Raw genomic sequence first — 20,508 nt, forward strand, 5'->3', positions numbered from 1 at the left:
ACAAAAACCTTGCTCAAGTTTAGTAAAAGCCTGAAACAATTATGCTTGTTGTATTCTACTCATTGAGACCTTTCAAATGACATATGACACATGACTATCTGAGCAGTATGATGTTTTTGACACATATCAGTACATAATAATTTCCTCTTCCTCATAAATTATGTATTAAAAAAAAATCATTTTATCAGCAAATAACTCAGCACTACTTTGGAGATAATCATAATGGCTACATTCATTGTAAAGTTTAGACTCTAAGCTTTCAAATGATGCCTATTTTGTGTTGATCAATGCAGTAGTTTTGAAAAATATGACAATTAATTTTTTCCATAGCTAGGTGGCGCCCTCCGGCGGTATAATCCGTTCTAAAGGAATAACTCAGCACCTTTTAGGAGTTGAATAAAATGTATAGGTGCATTGAAAAGCTGAGATTCTAAGCTTTAAAATGATACCTATTTTGTATTATATCATTCAGTGGTTGCTTAGTAATTTGATTATGAATTTTTTTCATGGGGGGGGCGTCCCGCCGGCGGGACGCTTAGGGTTTAAGGGGTTAAAAACACATAGGCTACTGAGTTACTAAAACAATCTTTGTCAAAGAATACACTTGTTTGTTCACAGTTTGAACATTCTTGTTTCCATTTGTTTAATTTCAAGATCTGAGGTGAATTATCCATTATTGCTTTTACAGCCACAAAGCTGGAGCACTAAATGATATTCAAAGTCACATGACACGCTTTTAACATTAAATAAAGCACATAAACAGCACCTGAGATTATCATCACTTTGTGTTTGTTGTTCCAGCGCAACGTCGCAGAAAAATAGAAACCGTTTCTAAAACAGAATCATCTCGTGTCGCGGCCGGTTAGGACACACACTCTGATTAACATGGAAAACAACCTTTTATTGCGTGTTGCGGTGCATGTTGGTCTGGCTATCACCAGACCAAGCTCAATCTTTTACGATTGAACATTAGTCAATTTGACAGGGTTACCCGCCACAGTTGAGTTTTACCCGCATTTGGCGGGTGTTAATCTCACACCCTGACTGGGACCAAACAAACACCAGGGGGCGATCGAGACGCTCTGGCTTCACTTTTCACGACACGCTTGTGTTAATATCAGCACTCCTCACAGTCACCTGGCAGCTGTAGCTCACACACACGTGGCCAGAGGCCCGAGAACACAACGCTAGTCAGCACAAACACCCGTCCTGCTACACACGCACTTTCACATGAACCTGAGCGGCCCGAGCCGAGAGAGGAGAGGAGAGAGGGAGAGAAGGAGAAACGAAGAGAAAGCAAAACACGGGTTGTTCTGCTGACCTACAGTATCATCATCTGGACGGGTCAGAGAGACTCACAACATCACACTGCACTGTTACAGGGACACACACACACACACTAACATCTGATGGTAATTTACACACTCGGGATTGTTTGCCGAGGCTGTGGATTACGCACTCAAACACATACACACACACACAATCAAACACACACACACACACACACACACACACACACACACACACACACACACACACACACACACACACACACACACACACACACACACACTCAAACACACGCTCAAACACACGCTCAAACACACACACACACACACGCTCACACACTCACACACTCACACACACTCAAACACACACACACACACACACACACACACTCACAATCAAACACACACACACACACACACACACACACACTGTCACACACACTCAAACACACACACACAAACACACACTAAAACACACACACACAAACACACTCAATCATACAATCAAACACACACACACACACACACACACACACACACTAAAACACATACACACACAATCAAACACACGCAATCAAACACACACACACTCACACACATACTCTCAAACACTCACACACGCACACACACATACTCTCAAACACTCACATACTCTCAAACACTCACTCACTCACTCACTCACTCACTCACTCACACACTCTCAAACACTCACTCACTCACTCACACACGGTCATTGATGACCTTTTATCCATAACTAAGACGAGACGACACCAACCTCATTAACCAATAACTGTGACGAAATAATCAAGCAATATTGTTGACAAAAGAAGACAAACATTTTGTGATTTTTTTTTTATACCAAAATCACTCTTCATTTTTGGTTGAATAAAATAAAAGAGGAAACAACACAAGCCGAGCTATAGCTAAGGTATCGCTAAGGTATAAGGTATCGCTAAGGTATCGCTAAGGTATCGCTAAGGTATAAGGTATCGCTAAGGTATAGCTAAGGTATCGCTAAGGTATAAGGTATCGCTAAGGTATAGCTAAGGTATCGCTAAGGTATAAGGTATCGCTAAGGTATCGCTAAGGTATCGCTAAGGTATCGCTAAGGTATCGCTAAGGTATCGCTAAGGTATCGCTAAGGTATCGCTAAGGTATAGCTAAGGCCCCCCCCTGTTTTTTGGAGAGCAGAAGTTCTGAATGGCCGGTAACTTAAAAATGCATCAGCCAAATTGGCCGGTAAGTGAAAAAGTTAATTTCAAACCCTGAATATGTCACAGTTTACTTTATTTTGCTCTTACATAAATGAATATAGTGCCCTGCACACACTAGTAAAAAAATATCTAAAGTAAAATTATATCTGGTGTCCAAATAATTTTTGGTTTGACTGTATGTGAAATGAAGCGGTGACCCCTGACCTTCAGGTCCCTGTAAACCACGTTTCGCTCTGAGTGCAGGTAATCCAGCGCGCACACGATCTCGGCCCCGTAGAAGCGCGCTCGGTCCTCCGAGAAGACACGATCCCGGGACAAGTGGAAGAAAAGCTGCCGGAGGGAATGAACACAGGAACGTTTATAACAGTAATGATCATGTCAAGCTGTGGTCTGAGAAGATCTGAGCCTCACCTCTCCTCCGTTGGCGTACTCCATGACGAAACACAGCCGGTCGTGGGTTTGGAAGGAGTATTTCAGACCCTAAACATGCCAAATCATTCAAATTAATACAATAACAATGTATTAAATAATTATATTAAATAATGATAAAGACATTCAATGACACATGCAAAAAGTGCTGTATATTGCAAATATGCTGTATAAAAAGTACAAATATTGTGAAATGACAGTCAAAAATGATCGCTACAGGAATTTAATGGGGAATAAGATGTTTTTACCTTAAATTTTGGAATATTTGTACTTCAATTCAACGTTTCAAACAAAAAAAAAATCTACATTTTTGACAAAGTTGATGATGTCTAAATAGGTCTCAATACACAAACGCAAACCTAATAAAAGTAAGTAATTATGTCTGAAAACACTGTTCTCAGAAACTATATTGCACAACCCTTAATATATTTATAAATAGGGCTTCAGAGATTTCTAGCGGTTACATCATGATATTGCAAAAGATTTTCATTACTGTTTTCCATCCAACAGTGTATTAAATAATTATGCAAAAGGTGATGTTTTTCCTCATTTAATAACACATGCAAAAAGGGCTATATATTGCATATATGCTGTATAAAAAGTACAATTATTGTGAAATGACGCAAATGATTGTGAATTTTTTTTTACGGTTGTAAGACAAGGCAAATTTTTGCATATTTGTGCTCAATTCAACATTTAAAACAAAAAAAATCTAAACTTTTGACAAAAAGTTGCAGTTGAAAGGAAACTTCAACTAAATAGATATTACTCAACCTTTTACTAACCAAGTTAAAATGACTTAGTGACTTTGTTTCTTTCACTTAACTCAGTTAAGTAGAGTTTACTTAATTCCATTTGTGAAATTTACTTCAAAAATATGCGTGCAGAAATTTCTGCCAAAGAAAAATTAAGTAAATTTAACTTGTTGTTTTGTTCAGTGTTGTACTGGAAAACAAGACTAAAATAGCAAGAAAGCAAACATGTTTTGCAGTTTATGATCCAGGAGGAAACGTTTGCTATTTACTGGTGAAGGAAGTGGAAACGGGCGACATTATTCAATTTGAAGAAGAAGCTTGAACTCTTCTAAAAGGCTTTGTGAGGATGGATAAACAGAGGCAGACGTGCTTGAGATGAGAGGGTATTGAAGACGAAGAAGAAGAAGAAGAAGAAGAGGAGATCATGAGAGTCTCTCACCGTCAAGAAGGGGTGTTTGGAGTTCTGAAGCACACGGTTCTCTGTGAGTGTGTGAGCCACTTCATCCTGAAACACACATCATTCTTCAACACGTTAGAATAACAGTAGTGTTGAACTCGCACACATGTAAGTATGGGGATGATGATTAAACATTAAAAAACTCACTGTGTGTAAATAACCAAACTAACAGCCTAAGCCTGACAGAACACTTTCAGCATTTTTATTTACTTTATTTATACATGCACTGTAAAATATTATTTTCAACATTTTTTCTTTTGTCAAAATTAACTTTGATCATTTATGTGGTTCAGATAACATAATATTTTGAGTTTCTGTTGAATAAACCAATCTCCTTAATTGTATTAACTACATTTTTTTTATTTCATTGAACGTAAAATGTAAAGGCAACCAGGTTACTTACTTTTTTAAGTTAAACCAACAATATTTGTGACTAACTAAAGGAGGCTTTGTCAGAATGAGCTCACACACTCAAGCAAACACACTCAGAAGTCAAATATTTCTCAGTTGTGTTATATTTTTCCAGCTGTTACTCACTTTGGCCACAATCACTTCTTTCTTGAGGATTTTCATGGCGTAATATTTTCCCGTTGCTTTTTCCTTCACCAGAATCACCTTCCCAAAAGTGCCTTTTCCCAGGAGTTTGAGGTATTCAAAGTCATGCATAGTCTGAAACACACACACCAGCTGTCAGCAGACAAACACCTGCACGAGTTCAGCTCAAAAATACCGACACGACGCTGACGGGACGGATCTGTGTTTGACCTTTGAACTGCTGCAAATGCCACGAATGCCAGAAATGTGAGCGTGGGAACTGATGTTTGATACAGAGCAAGTGCACAACGGTCCTCACGCTGACATTTTATATACAAACGAATGAGGTTCTTTTGCTTAAGACAAATCAATTTGGACACATTAAGCGTTTAAGTTTAAAACACGTTAACCTTATTGTAGTCTTTGGTCATTTGAAGTCCTCCTGTGGGGAAAATCCAGCTTTTAATGTTGTTTATATGTATATGTGGTGTTTTTAATATGCTTTAAGAAGGGCTGTGAAACGATTAATCGCATGCAAAATAAAAGTTTGTGTTTATATAATATATGTGTGTGTACTGCGCATAATTATTTTCTATATATAAATAAATACACACACATGCATGTATATATTTAAGAAATATTTCCTTATATATACTGTATGTATATATATATATATATATATATATATATATATATATATATATACATACAGAATTTGTATTATATATAAATATACATATTTTATATATAAATAACACATTTTTCTTAAATATATACATGCATGTGTGTATTTATTTATATATACTAAATAATTATGCGCAGTACACACACATATATTATATAAACACAAACTTATATTTTGGATGCGATTAATCGACAAACCATGATTTTAAGATATTTAAGATTTGTGAACACACTCACAGGTTACATCATGATATTACATAAGATTTTCATTACTGTTTTCCATCAGATGACCCTAATCGCCTTAATTCATTGGATTCTAAATACATTTGCTCTATTTGTAACTTGAATATTGCATTAATTTAAAAATAATATAAAATGTGTTTTTTTTTCTCATATTTTATTATTTCTAAAACAAATAAATGGTGTATATTGGAGAGGTGAATATTAAGTATCATGAAAGACAAAGAAAAAAATATTAGTGAATTAAAATATAGTACATTAATTTCATATTTAAAAAAAAATACATTGCACTTATTGTCTTAAATAATATTTTTTATTATTTTTATTATTTTAGTAAAAAAAAGTTAAACGATAATAAAATATTTTTTTCTAATATTGTATTATTTAATATAGAACTAAATGGTGCATATTGTAGAGGTATCAAGAAAGATAAAGAAAAAATATTGGTTAACTAAAATATAGAGCATAAAATTTATATTTCTAAAAAATATGTTGCGCTTATTGTCCTAAATAATAAAAAAATATGTTTTTTATATTTTTAAACAAAATATTTTTTAAATATATTTTTCTGTGTTATAGAAAAAATGGTGAATATTGATAAGCATCATGAAGCGAGCTAAAATACATTTACAATATAAAATAGAATTAATTTCATAATTAAAAAAAAAAATGTGTTGCACTTGTTTAACTTCAGTCTGCAATACTTGATCAAGTTTACAAGAGTGTTTAAAAAAGAAAAGAAAAAGAACGAGATGTGTATGAATCATAATATGAGCTACGAAACGCTTTCATTTTGGCGTATCTCTTTAAGTTGCATTCATATTTTCTCAACTTTAATATTTAATAAGCAAAAGTACCACTTTGTGTGGAGGTTTGGTCTCCATGTGCGTGTCCATCTCCTCCTCCTGCTTCTGCAGACGCTCCGCCACAGTCTGGATGGCTTTGGTCCATTCCTCCCTGCAACAACAGGCAACATGCAAAACACTTCTTCTTTCATGATGTTTGCATTACAATTATTGTTGGTTCTTCTGTGAAGTTCCTTATACACTACCAGTCAAAAGGATTGGAAAGATTTTTTACGTTTTTTAAAAGAAGTCTCTTCTGCTCACCAAGGCTGCATTTATTTGGTAAAAAATCTGTAATATTGGTAAATATTATTACAATTTAAAATAACTGTTTTCTATGTGAATATACAGTAAAGTGTAATTTATTCCTGTGATCAAAGCTGAATTTTCAGCATCATTACTCCAGTCTTCAGTGTCACATGATCCTTCACAAATCACTCTAATATGAGGATTTGATGCTCAAGAAACATTTATGATTATTATTATCAATGTTGAAAACAGTTGTGTTCAATTTTTTTCAGGATTCTTTGATGAATAGAAAGTTCAAAAGAACAGCATTATCTGAAATAGAAGCTTTTGTAACATTATAAATGTCTTTACTGTAACTTGTGATCAATTGATTTAATCCTTGATGAATAAAAGTATTGATTTATTTCCCCCAAAAAACTAAATTAATATTCTTACTGACCCCAAACTCTTGAACGGTGGAGTTTAATGTTACAAAAGCTTCTATTTCAGATAATGCTGTTATTTTGAACTTTCTATTCATCAAAGAATCCTGAAATAAAAACTGTAAATAACCGTTTTCAACATTGATAATAATCATAAATGTTTCTTGAGCATCAAATCCTCATATTAGAGTGATTTCTGAAGGATCATGTGACACTGAAGGCTGGAGTAATGATCACAGGAATAAATTACACTTTACTGTATATTCACATAGAAAACAGATGATTTACATTGTAATAATATTTCACAATTTTACAGTTACTTTTTAATTTTTTTTTATCAAATAAATGCAGCCTTGGTGAGCAGAAGAGACTTCTTTTAAAAACATAAAAAATCTTACCGATCCTTGACCGGTAGTGTATATAATAACCCTGGTTCTGCACACTGTAGATTAAGCGTTAAAAGTCTGACTTGAATAAGAGCACAATTGAATCAACTGGAAGCATGAAATGCAATGCAAGATTCCTTTGCATTTTCCATTTTCGTTTTTTCCTTTCCATTTATATAAGTAGAAATCCTCCATGCGTCTCTGCATGTTTAATAATCATAAAATGTTGTTTAAAAAAAAAAGATTAAGATGAAGTGTGACACTTTTCATGCCAACTGCCCATGTAAAAGTTTAGACATGTTTAACAGAACCTTAAAAGCTGTTGATTGCTGGAAAATGAGTTTTGAAAGCAAATATGTGACCCTGGATCACGTCACCAGTCTCGAGTCGCACGGGTTTATTTGTGCCAATATCCAACAATACATTGTATGGGTCAAAATTATGGATTTTTCTTTTATGCCAAAAATCATGAGGATATTCAGTAAAGATCATGTTCCAGGAAGATATTTTGTAAATTTCCTACCGTAAATATATAAAACATGTATTTCTGTGAGTGAATGCAGCACAATCGTGAACATAAATGAACAACTTTAAAAGAGATTTTCTCAATGTTTCGATTTTTTTGCTCCCTCAGATTCCAGATTTTCAATAGGTGTATCTCGACCAAATATTGTCATATCCTAATAAACCACACATCAATGGAAAGCTTATTTATTCAGCTTTCAGGTTATGTATAATTCTCAATTGCAAAAAAAAAAAGAACCTTGTGGCTGATTTTGTGGTCGAGGGTCACATATACAGGTGTGTGTGTGTGTGTGTGTGTGTCTGACCGTTCCTCGGGCGTCTCCACATGGAAGGTGCGCTCAATGACAGTGGTCCACTGCAGACAGCGTATGATGAATGTGTTGGGTTTGGGCCGCTCCGTCTTCATCAGCTGACACTCTGGACACATCCCGGGAAAACCACACCAGAGACACGGACAGGGAGAGAAATGACCGTGGCAATCATTTATCTTTATCTGTGTGTTTCTGCAGCACTGCATTACACACACTCAGTAGGGAGCAGGACAGGTGCACACACTCGCGCTGCACACACTCAGACACGAACTTTACACAACGTTCAACATCTGATTCCACTTTAAAGGTTTTAGGAAACGAAATCTTCTCCTACTGACAGCATGCAGAAGAACAACCTCTCAGCCCGTCAGAGAGAGAGAAACACATGGAGGGGTTGTTGAAAACTAAAGATATTTTGGCTTAAAGCAAATGATTATTTCAGTCTGAATGAGTCCTTTAGACTACTGTTAAAAATAAGAGTTTATACAGTATGTTTGTACAAATAAAATCGTCTGATTGGTCGTGGCGGACAATTTATAGAGATATTTTTAATGTTCCTCAGAAAACAGGACATTTGATGTGCTTATGCTAAATGTTACACTCTCAGATATAAGAAAAATCCCTTGCTTTGGCTCCCGTTCACAGACCTCCAGGGCCCTGCGCGGGTTTCATAACAGAGTTTGCGGATTTTCTCTTGGTCGACGTCGATAAAGCATTGATTGTTGGAGATTTTAGCATTCACGTAGATAATTAAAATGACGCGTTAGAGGCTGCGTTTACAGATTTACTCAATTCATTTGGGGTCGAGCAAAATGTCACTAGACCCAGCCATCGTTTAAAAACTATATGGTTTTTCTAGAAGCATTAAACAATTTCTATTTTTATTTTTTTGTAAACTATATTTAACTTAACATGGCATCTTAAAAACGCAAAGCCATTGGCGTAAAAATAAATAAATAATAACCAGCGAGACGTGACGAACGGCCAAAGACATTTAAAAATTTTCTGTTACTTTACATAATATAATAATCGACACTAATTTGTGTGTAATAATGTTTTTTACTCTTAACCAGAGGTGTAAAGTCCAGGGCTGCGTTTCCCGAAAAAGCGCTACGAAGACCTTTAAGGTATAACATTCTCTATTTTGAATTTTTTTTTACTATATTTAACTTAACATGGCATCTTAAAAACAAAAAACTCAAAGCTCATGTATAGCTCAAACTGTAGAGCGATGGCGCTTGCAACACCTAGGTCATGGGTTCGATTCCCAGGGAAAGCAAGAACTGATAAGAATGTAAAATGTGTACCTTGAAATGCAATCGAAGTCGCTTTGGATAAAAGAGTCTGTGAAATGCATAAATGTAAATATAATGTAAAGCTCATGACGTAAACACAGCGAGACGTGACGAACGTCCATCTTAAATCTTCACATTTTCTGTCACTTTACATAATAATCGACTCTAATATTGTGTGTAATAATGTTTTTTACTCTTAAAAGTCCCGGTTCAGAAAGTAAAAGTCCTCCTCAGTATTTTGTTCTAATCACCTGGATTTGCTAATTAGCCGTTTTTCAGCCGGGAGAACTAATGAGTGAAATCAGCTGATGAAATAAACATATGGCAGGACTTTCACTTTCTTTACACTTCTGCTCTTAACAGATACTCACAATGGTGATGCAATGTCAGAAATGAAGTTTTACATCTAAAAAATGGTTGTCAAACCGCAATGACGACAATCTGATATCAATATAACCTGTTTTCCTTTCCCACACGCATGCTTCTGCAATGCAAACTATGAAACGCTTTTGTAATTTTTATTATCTTTTAAAACTATATTTAACTTGACATGACGTCTTAAAAACGCAAAGCTCATGTAAAAAAAAAACACAAGACGTGATGCAACGGCCAAAGACGTCCATCTAAAACAGTGAAAAATGCACATATTCTCATTTTCTGTCATTTTGCATAATAATCGACACTAATATTGTGTGTAATAATGTTGTTTACTCGTAACACTTGCTCACAATGGTGTTGCAATGTTAGAAATGAAGTTTTACATCTAAAAAATGGTTGTCAAACCGCAATGACGACAATCTGATGTCAATATAACCTGGTCGTGTTTTGCTTTCCCACACGGATGCTTCTGCAATGCAAACTATGAATGCGCAACTGCGTCTGAGGAAAACAGGAATGTCATCAGTTGTTAAAACCTCAAACTCACGTCTTTTTTCCGAGAGAAGCCGAAATAAGCTGTGTCTGTGTTCTCTGCCCTCAAAAATGCTCACTCAAAGAGTAAAACTTATGGTTTCAGCGCGACAAAGCACAATATCCAGCAGTGACTCTGCCAGCGCTTTCCCACAAACATATGTCGAGGAGAGAGCGTGGAGGAGACATGTGTCACGTAAGAGACCTGTCGTGGAGATGGAGGATCGGGACGAGACCACCACTGAGATCCAACCGGGCTTCATCCACAGCCTCCATCAGCGGAGAGATAAATAATGAGGATCAGACACTTAATAACCACTATATTTCACAAGTGTCAGCGAGGAAGCGTTCTCTTGAACAAACATTATGGCTGTCTAATTAGTCTGTTCAATCATTTCAACAGTTTTCTCAGGGATGGCGGGGCTTGTTGGGAAAATTCTGCTGAGGTATGACTCCAGAAGAGGCCCGAAATATGCTTAATATGTTCTGCACGTCCCTCGAGGAAACATAAAACTGTTGGTGTTGATGGAGGTCAGATGGAAGCTCGCGTGACCTCGCGTCGAACGAGCAGAAGAATGAAATCACGTCCACTCATGCATGATGTGTTAGATTAAGCATGCACGGAATAAAGTTTTGGAGGATCGTTTGCGTCAACTGAAGATGTTTTGAAAGTTTTACGCAACATTAGTCTAATATCCAAATAATCCATTGTGTTCATTGCTTTTTAAGTGCCATTTATCAAACATAATGTGTCAATCGAGTTAACAAAATAAAAAAGTGCACTTTTTTTTTTTTCATCTTGCAATTAAACCTGAACTTATATTAAATGCAATTTTAAACGTTAAACTTTAAAAGTTTTTTTTTTTTTTTACACAAAATGTAAAAAAAAATGCTAAATCTGTCAATCGATTTTTACCAAAATACATACTGAGACGGGTAAAAAAAATGACTTATAATGTTGCAAATTAACCTGAAATTATTTTAGATGCAATTTTAAACATCTCTGTTTTGTCTGTCAAAAAATAAGACTTTTTTTTTTTTTTTACACAAAATTTTGTTACAAATATCAAAATGTGTCAAACAATTCTTATTTACAAAAAATATAATATTGCAAATAAACCTGAAATTATATTAAGTGCTATTTTAAACATTTCTGTTTTGTCTGTGAAACTTTAACAAAAATAAATACTTAGAAGGTGCAAAAAATTACTTATGTTGCAAATTAGCCTAAAAATTATATTAAATACTATTTTAAAGATCTTTGTAAAAAATATGTTAGATTAAGCATGCACGGAATATAGTTTTGGATGATCGTTTGTGTCAATTGAAGATGTTTTGAAAGTTTTACGCAACATTAGTCTAATATCCAAATAATCCATTGTGTTCATTGCTTTTTCAGTGCCGTTTATCAAACATAATGTGTCAATCGAGGTAACAAAATAAAAAACGTGCAAAAATAACCGTGCAAATAAACCTGAACTTAAATTAAATACAATTTTAAACATCTCTGTTTTGTCTGTCAAAAATTAAGACTTTTTTTTTTGCTAAATCTTTAAAATGCTAAATCTGTCAATTGATTTTTACCAAAATACATACTGAGAAGGGGTAAAAAAAAAAAAGACTTATAAATGTTGCAAATTAACCTGAAATTATTTTTGATGCAATTTTAAACATATTTGTTTAGTCTGTCAAAAATTAAGACTTTTTTTTTTTACACAGAATTTTGTTAAAATATCTAAATGTGTCAAACAATTCTTATTTACAAAAAAAAAACATACTTAGGAGAACTAAAAAATGACTTATAATATTGCAAATAAACCTGAAATTATATTAAATGCTATTTTAAACATTTCTGTTTTGTCTGTGAAACTTTAACAAAAATAAATACTTAGAAGGTGCAAAAAATTACTTATAATGTTGAAATTATATTAAGTACCATTTTAAACATTAATAATAAACTTTTTTACACAAAAGTAAAAAAAAAAAAAAAAATGTGCAAACGATTGTACAAAAAAAAAACTATATAATGTTGCAAATTAACCTGAAATTATACTGAAATTATAGACTTTTTTTACACAAAATTTTGTTTAAAGAAATGCAAAATAACTGCGTTTATTAAAAAAAAATACTGCACTCAAGTAAGCATGCAATGTGATAAGATGATGTGACAATGGTAGAATCCTACATAATGCATATCATAAAATAGTCCCATATTACCCCTATTTATTGTTGTTGTTCACATAGCAATATAGAAACAGAAATAACTATAGTAGTGTGTTTCCCCATCTCAGGCTCTGTTAAAGACTGCAGTATAAGGTAAGGTGTGGACGAGAGACTCACGAGCCACTGAGAAGTTGTTTAACGGCGTCTCCAGCTGATCGGCGTCCTGCGGTCGCTCCTTATAACCCGTAAACGTACCGTCATTCTTCAGCAAGAAATACCGCGGCCTCCACGTCTTTATGTACTCTCCTGAGGAGACAGAAGACAATAGAAAGCATTATAAATACTCATGAATGCATATACGGCCAATGCCTGATAACTCTGAAGTCATATTATTAACCCCATATATTGTATCAGATTTGACACATAAATTAATAAATGATCAACATGATCTTAAAACTCAATCTCCTCCAGTCCTTCTGTGTCTGACTGAGAGTTTATACTCTTATAGCAAGTAAAAGTCTTGTAGTGTAATTGTACAAACGTCCTTCACACGTCTTTCTACTATCAAATTAGATTTTTATCAAGTAAAAGTAAGAATAACTTTGATTTTGTTAGTAATATTTCAACTGGACTGAAGCATGTTACATAATTAACCACAACATAATTTAATAGAAAAATAATGAGAGTCAAATATGATCATCTCTCAATCATCATTGCATTGCATGTTTTAAAACTACAGAGCTTTGATCATAAAACTATTTTGATCATAAGACATATTGTTGGTAGATATTGAGCGCCGACCATATAAATATCAGCATCTGGACCAGATAACATATTATTGCTCAGTTTGTGCTCTGAATAAAATTGACCTCCATTTTCCCCATAATTATATCAGATTATGTGAGCAATGAAGCCTAATGTATCAGATAAGAAAACATATACAGGGATTTACAGGGTTAAGATCATTCACTGAACGGAAAGCTAAGCCTTTAGGAAACTATTTTAAAGGCATTGTGAAAGCATGCATCTAAATTTAGATTTAAAACCCTGTTTGAACTTAAAACAACAGCATGACACAAAACACCTCAGTTTCCGAAGAGAAAGCGCGCACAAAAAACTGCTGCCGTTTTCTGCATCCAAAATCAATTTGTGCTGAGGAACGTGCAGAAATCACTGCACCAGATGTTGCGGAATTGGAAAAGAAAAAACAAAACGGAGAGAGACACGCAGCCGTGGAGTCTGTGGCACGTCAAAAACACAGAGACAGTTTGAATAGTTATCCAGGAAAAGTGTAATTTATTTTTAATTACGGGAGTTGAATATTAACCCCATGCAGGGTCTGAGCAAGCTGTCCTTAATTGGCCCATTTCCTCCGTCACTAAAGTGTGGATGTGTCACGGCAAACGTCTGTCTCGCTGATATTCAGACGCTTTTTGGCTCATTTCAACTGTGACAGGCCAGAGGAGCAGCGATTGGCCCAGAACAGAGCAACTACACATGCATTTATCAGTTAAACTCATAATCCTGCTTCCAAACGTGAGAATTTCACAGCCGTTTTATTGAAAGTTCATATTTATGGAAAGTTCTTTATTAGAAGAATAGCCATTCTATGATGCTCAAGTAATTTCAACTTGTCCCTTTGTTGAAATAAAACAATAAATTCAATTAAACACCTACTAAAAATTGTATTATATAAATGTAAAATTATAATAAATATTACAAAAAATGTAAATGTCAGAATGTGACACTAAAAAGTATTGATATAATCATTTAAAACTGAAACTATTTCCAAATACAAAATGTAAAATAATACACTTAAAAAAATGTATTAAATTATGAGAATGTAAAATTATAATAAATCTGTCAAATTACAACAAAAAAAAAAATTTTTTAAATCATCAGAGTGAAAAATTGAAAGTTTCAAAATAAAAGAAATTCTATTAAAAACACATACTAAACATTATTTAAATCATAAACATTTTAAAGGTTCAATAATACCAAAATACAACACTCACTAAAAATGATTAAAATCATAAGAATGGTAAGATTAAATAAATATATCAATAATTTCCAGATAAAAGCAATCAAAATAAGATACTTGCTAAAATTAATTAAATAATATTAATATAAAAGTATAATAAATATTTCTTAAATAAAATAGTCAAAATACAACACTCGCTAAAAATGATTAAAATCGTAAGAATGGAGGATTAAATAAATAAATCAACAATTTCCAAATAAAAGCAATAAAAATAAAATACTTACTGAAATTAATTAAATCATATAAATGTAAAACTATAATAACTTTTTTTTTTTTTTTTTAATAGTCAAAAAATGTACAATTAAAATAAATAAATCCCCCAAAAAAGCAATCAAAATAAATCACGTACTAAAAAAGATAAAATATTTTTGCTTGTTTGTGTGCATGTCACGTGACCATTAACCATTAATGAGAGAACCATGGACAAGCGAGTACATATTTTAGCTCACGAGGGTTCAGCAGACAAAAAAAGTGTGTGAATCCCTGGTCAAATAAGACAATCTAGAACAGTCAAGCAACAAAAGATAAACTACCAAACCGCATAATGCATCCAATAGGAGGTGGCTCGTGAAACTAGAGCAGCACAACACCTCTGCGGAGCTTCAGCACTTCAATAAACCTAAAGCATTACAAATGAGTCCACCTGATTCACAACAACTGGGGAGGAGGAAGAGCAAAGCCCACAGCCGCGGGAACATCTGTCCTTGAGCCCTGTGTACTTAAGACTCTCATTCACACCAGATGCCCAATATGTTATTACGGCTGTTGCCATTTTTCATCGTGGCAAGATGTGACGGCATCTCGCTCAAACTTGTTCAGCAGGCTAAGAGGTTTTGGCAATCAAAAACACACTTCCTATAGGAAGTACTTCGTCTGGTGTTTGATGAATCACTTACTGTATTCCTCTTTTTCAAGTGATATTTGAAAAATGAGTAAATGTAAATATACACTACCGTTCAAAGTTTGGGCTCAGTGCAATTTTTTGTAAATATATTAATTATTTTATTCAGCAAAGACACATTACATTGATTGAAAGTGACAGTAAAAGACATATATAATCTTTTATAACATTATAATTCAAAGAAATGCTGTTCTTTTGATCAGTCTATTCCACACACACAAAAAAAACATAAATACACAATCACTTTCGATGAGACATAATTGCTTATTACTTTTGACCAAAAGGTGGCGCTGACACCAAATTTGCGTGGTGTGGTCAGTATTGGATGGCAATGACACGCACCAATTTTGGTGTCAATATGCCAAAGCCTTGCAGAGATACAGTCTCAGATGCAGCTTGGCATCATGCCATCTAATTCGTTGATGCAGGAAACGAAAAGAGTTTTGTCCATCGACATGAAATCCATAACTTTATTCCAGCATAGTCTGAAGATGACCCGAGCCAAATTTGGTGAAAATCGGACCAAGGGTCTTGGTTTGAAAAAGTGTGTCAAAATAGTCCACAGGAAGACCATGGCATAAATGGCATCGATGTTTTCGGCTTGATCAAAGGAATCTTTCAAGACAATAGGCTAAACTAATCAAAAGCTATTAGTGTTTTTTGAGATTTGATTATAGTTTTTGACCACAATATCTTTTGAGTACTATCACATACTGAATTTTGTAACGCTACTACGCCAATGCATTCGTAAAATAGAGCATTTTACGACAATTCAAAATGGTCAATGTCCAAAATGTCTGACATGTATGATGCACCGAATCTAAAAAGACCAATTATACGCAAAAATAGCAATTTTTCATATCTCCTATCATTTTAAATTATAATAATACTTCTTTTTTTTTGCAAATAAACGCAGCCTTGGTGAACAGACACTTACAACTAAATCTTAATCTAAACTTATGAACAGTAGTGTATAAATATCATAAAATAAATATAATTAAAGTCCACCTGTGTTGAAAATCAAGTTTTTAATGTTGTTTATGTGTCTATGTGGTGTTTTTAATACGCTTTAAGACAAAGCATGTGTGAATTCATAAGTCGACACCATTGCTGAGTATTTCCTCCTTAAAACTGCAGTGAACCAAAGACAGTCTCAAAAACACGCTTTGAAATCGCTGGTGTTTCTGACGTCACAAACTACCTTGTAACCAATCAGCTCATTTGCATATTCATAGAACCTCGCATACTAAATGAGGCAAGGGTGTCGAGTTACATTCAAGATATTTTAAGGCATGAAGACATTTTTTTTCAAGGAAAAAAAAAACGTTTAAATATGTAATTTTAGTGATCAAAGATGAGTTTTAAGGGATAAAATGATTGACTACAGGGAGACTTCAAGGTAATGATATCATTTACGAGTACAGATTCTTGTATCTGGTTCGTGTGATCTCAAAAGCACTAGACCAAGATCAGACGTGACCCTTTCCCAACCACATCCATTCAAAAGAAACCCAGACCAGATCTGGCCGGACGCCTGTCTACCCGTCTGTCTGTCTGTCTCTATGCCAAGTGAGTCCTGGGACAGTATGTCCACCATTCAGAACACCGTACATCACGACACATGTTCATCAGCGTGACATCGGGACCTTCTAAAGAAACACAAAACAAACTGATTCAGTTTAATCATTTATTCGTGAGCGATGCATCTATCGCAGCGGGTTTGCTAACGTGTAAGTGTCTCAGACGGACAGACGGCTCTTGTTTAAACGGGAAGGTGCTTTACAACGCAGGCCTGACGGGCACTGACAGATGTGTGTGTAGTTATGATGCCAAAGTTGTAATTGTGTAGGGTGTGAGATTAATCCACCACAGGGACACACAGCGTCCAGGGTTTTCATGCCAGAATCTCTGACGCACGCCGGTCATTCACTGCCGCCCATTTGATGACGGGCAAAACATGCTGAGGATCACATGCACACCGAACCCATGCAAAAACGGTAGGGCTGTAACAATATATCGCGTCACAATACAAAAATGCAACAATATGTATCGTGGATAATGACAATATTGTGTATCATCCACCCAAAATAAAAATTACTGTGTGAGAAAAAATTCAAGTTTTCAGAGTTTTAGTGTCAGTACTACATTAAACTACTATATATAATGTTGAATATAATGTATAATAATGCAATGGGGGAATGATAATGCCAAATGTCTGATGTTACCAGTAAAAAGTGGCCTAGATTATTTTAATTATATCTAGTCAGTGAAAGAGTTCAAGCATATTCATGTAAAATAATTCTGTATTTCCAGCATCAGAATCATGAATATTGTTATTCTGGTGTCTCTATTGTCCTGTGCTTTGGGTTTCAGCACCAAGTCCAAGAATATTCATTTACACACACAGTGTAAAATGTAGCATTTTAATCAAGAGTACATTTTTTGTTAACCTTTTACCATATGTCTTGGAGTATCGCACTAATATGGTATGGTGAGTTCAGTCTCGTGATATGTGTCGAATCGTGACACCCCTGAAAACAGCCTTCAATAGTGTGCAAAACACAGATGCACACGTGATGATTTACACCATCCATAAACATAAACACTTCTTCACCAGAACTGATCACTAAAGAGAAGTTTGATGTTACACAATGTTTTAGCTGTCATGGCCTCTGCCAAGTTCCTGTATTTTGGTCAAACAGTTCCTTGTACCTCAATGTAACTAAAATAAAAAAACTCAAGTGTACAGCTGTTTCCACAGTGCATATCGATTACAGAAAATCCATGCTTTAATTATATAAAAATAAGCTCAGTTCAAAGAATCTAGATATTACAACTAGGGCTGTCGATTTAACATGTTCATTTAATTAATTAGCTAAGGGGAAAATGCAAATAAAATGATTTAACGCACCCGCCCCAGACTTACATTGATCATCTTACATTTCATACAGTGGATTTGTGATGAAAATGAATCAGGGCAACATCTTTCTGCATGATGAAGCTTATAGAATACAGTTATAATGGCACTAAACTTCAAGATATTAGAGGAAAAGTTGAAATATGAGTTTTCGTCTCATATTTATATGATATGATATAGTTAAAGGTTGTATCAGTAATTCCCAAAAAAATATCACATTCATCTAATCTTTCCTAACGATCCGCTAGCTGCCCGCCCCATAAGCATGCCGTCAAAAACCGTGTCTCTGTAGGCAGCCTAGGCTCTGAGATCTGCACACAGAAACAATTGGTTTCACCAACCACTCAAAACCAAAACAAATAGTGTTCCAACCAATCACCGACAGGGGGAGGGTGTTGTGAGGTTTAGTGCTCGTGCGCGGCTGCACGCGAAGTCGGAGCTGAAGAAGAAGCTGGCTCAAAACCTCACAACACCCTCCCCCCTAGCGGATCGTTAGGAAAGATTAGATGAATGTGATAAAAAAAAATATGGGCCTGAAATCACTGATACAACCTTTAAGCAGTATCACATGAGTGCTGTTTTTATCTTGAACAGCACGAGTTCAAATGTGATACTGATTATATACAACATTTCAATAAATAAGGAGTATATTAGACACAATATTGTTTTGTTAATGTCTCAATTTTGCCAAGGAAAATATCACCTATAAAGCCAGAGCAACACACAGCGATGTTTTGTTTCTGAATGAATCCTCGTTTTGAGTGAATCACTCAGGTGAACCAATGATTCAATGATTCATTCATAAAGAGAGCCATTTACTTCATTCCTGAATGAATCAACTGTTTGAATGAATTGAATGAATGAATGAATGAATGAATGAATGAATGAATGATTCAAAGGGCCCTATCTTGCACCCAGAGCAATTGACTTTGTACACCGACGCATGTATCATTCCTATTTTGCACCCGACGCACAGCGGACATTTCCCTCCACAGACGCACGTCGGTAAATTAGGGAATGAACTTGCGCTCCCGGGGGCGGTTCAGCGAAAAGAGGAGGCGTGTTCCAGCGGTTCCCTGGTGCTATTTTGCAGTTTCAGAAACCAATTCCTCCACTGACCAGGAAAAACTTCGTCTAAAGTCAGTGGCGCGTTATTCAGATGCTATTTTAAGGGCGCATGCTTAGCCATAATGTAGCGTGTGCACAACGCACATACACTTTGCTTCTCTCATCTACACACTGTCGCAGCAGTTTTCATTTCTGCAAACCATACATAATTACAAGGAACAATATTACCACACGAGGGAAATCATTGTGGTCTCCATGAAGATGTGAAAAAATAGGCATAAATCTAGCTTACACATTTACCCAAATTATTATACGCCTGTTTAACCGAAGCTAATTTGTGTGTGTTTCTCCATCCCCAATGTCACTTCTCTGTGTTTTACGGCCCTGACGAGAACGTCGGTCTCCTCGGCTGTGAACCGCTCCTGGCGTGCGACTGGCAAATCCGCCGTTATAATAGCAATCCGCCATGGAACAAGCGCGCCTGCTCTTAAAGGGAATGTGAGATGTCGCTCTGATTGGTTTATTTCACGTTACGCCCAAACCACACCTATGAGTAATGTAGCGACTTCAGACCAACACATTTTAGATTTGCGCCGAGATCCGCCCACAAAGTTACTTGCGTTTCGCGTTTGATACTTGCGTTTCAGATCGTTAAAATAGGGCCCAACGACTTACTCATTTACCGCCACCTACTGGCAGTTTTAGTTTCTTATTTAGCATATCACATCATAAATAATACACTGAGATTAATCTTTTCACACTGAGGACCTTTGAGGGACTGCTTTCCTTCTGGAGCATCAGTGAATGTTTGAACCTTTTTTAATAGTTGTGTTCGAGTCCCTCAATGGTGCTCAGTGTGAAAAGATGGATCTCA

General features: G+C 35.3%; 1 protein-coding gene across 1 annotated transcript in view; it reads right to left on the reverse strand.

Moving 5' to 3' along the window:
• The window catches only part of akt1 (v-akt murine thymoma viral oncogene homolog 1), a 64,318-nt gene that overhangs the window by 13,492 nt on the left and 30,318 nt on the right, over positions 1 to 20,508 (reverse strand). The window contains exons 3-9 of the mRNA XM_084393612.1: positions 12,885 to 13,013; positions 8,335 to 8,446; positions 6,460 to 6,559; positions 4,682 to 4,813; positions 4,127 to 4,192; positions 2,915 to 2,983; positions 2,708 to 2,833 (exon numbers count right to left, since the gene is read on the reverse strand). Coding sequence (XP_084249738.1) covers positions 2,708 to 2,833; positions 2,915 to 2,983; positions 4,127 to 4,192; positions 4,682 to 4,813; positions 6,460 to 6,559; positions 8,335 to 8,446; positions 12,885 to 13,013 — 734 coding nt within the window. The remainder of the gene's footprint in view (positions 1 to 2,707; positions 2,834 to 2,914; positions 2,984 to 4,126; positions 4,193 to 4,681; positions 4,814 to 6,459; positions 6,560 to 8,334; positions 8,447 to 12,884; positions 13,014 to 20,508) is intronic.

The sequence above is a fragment of the Rutilus rutilus genome (assembly GCF_951802725.1).
Source record: "Rutilus rutilus genome assembly, chromosome: 21".
In the NCBI taxonomy this organism is placed as follows: Eukaryota; Metazoa; Chordata; class Actinopteri; order Cypriniformes; family Leuciscidae; genus Rutilus; species Rutilus rutilus.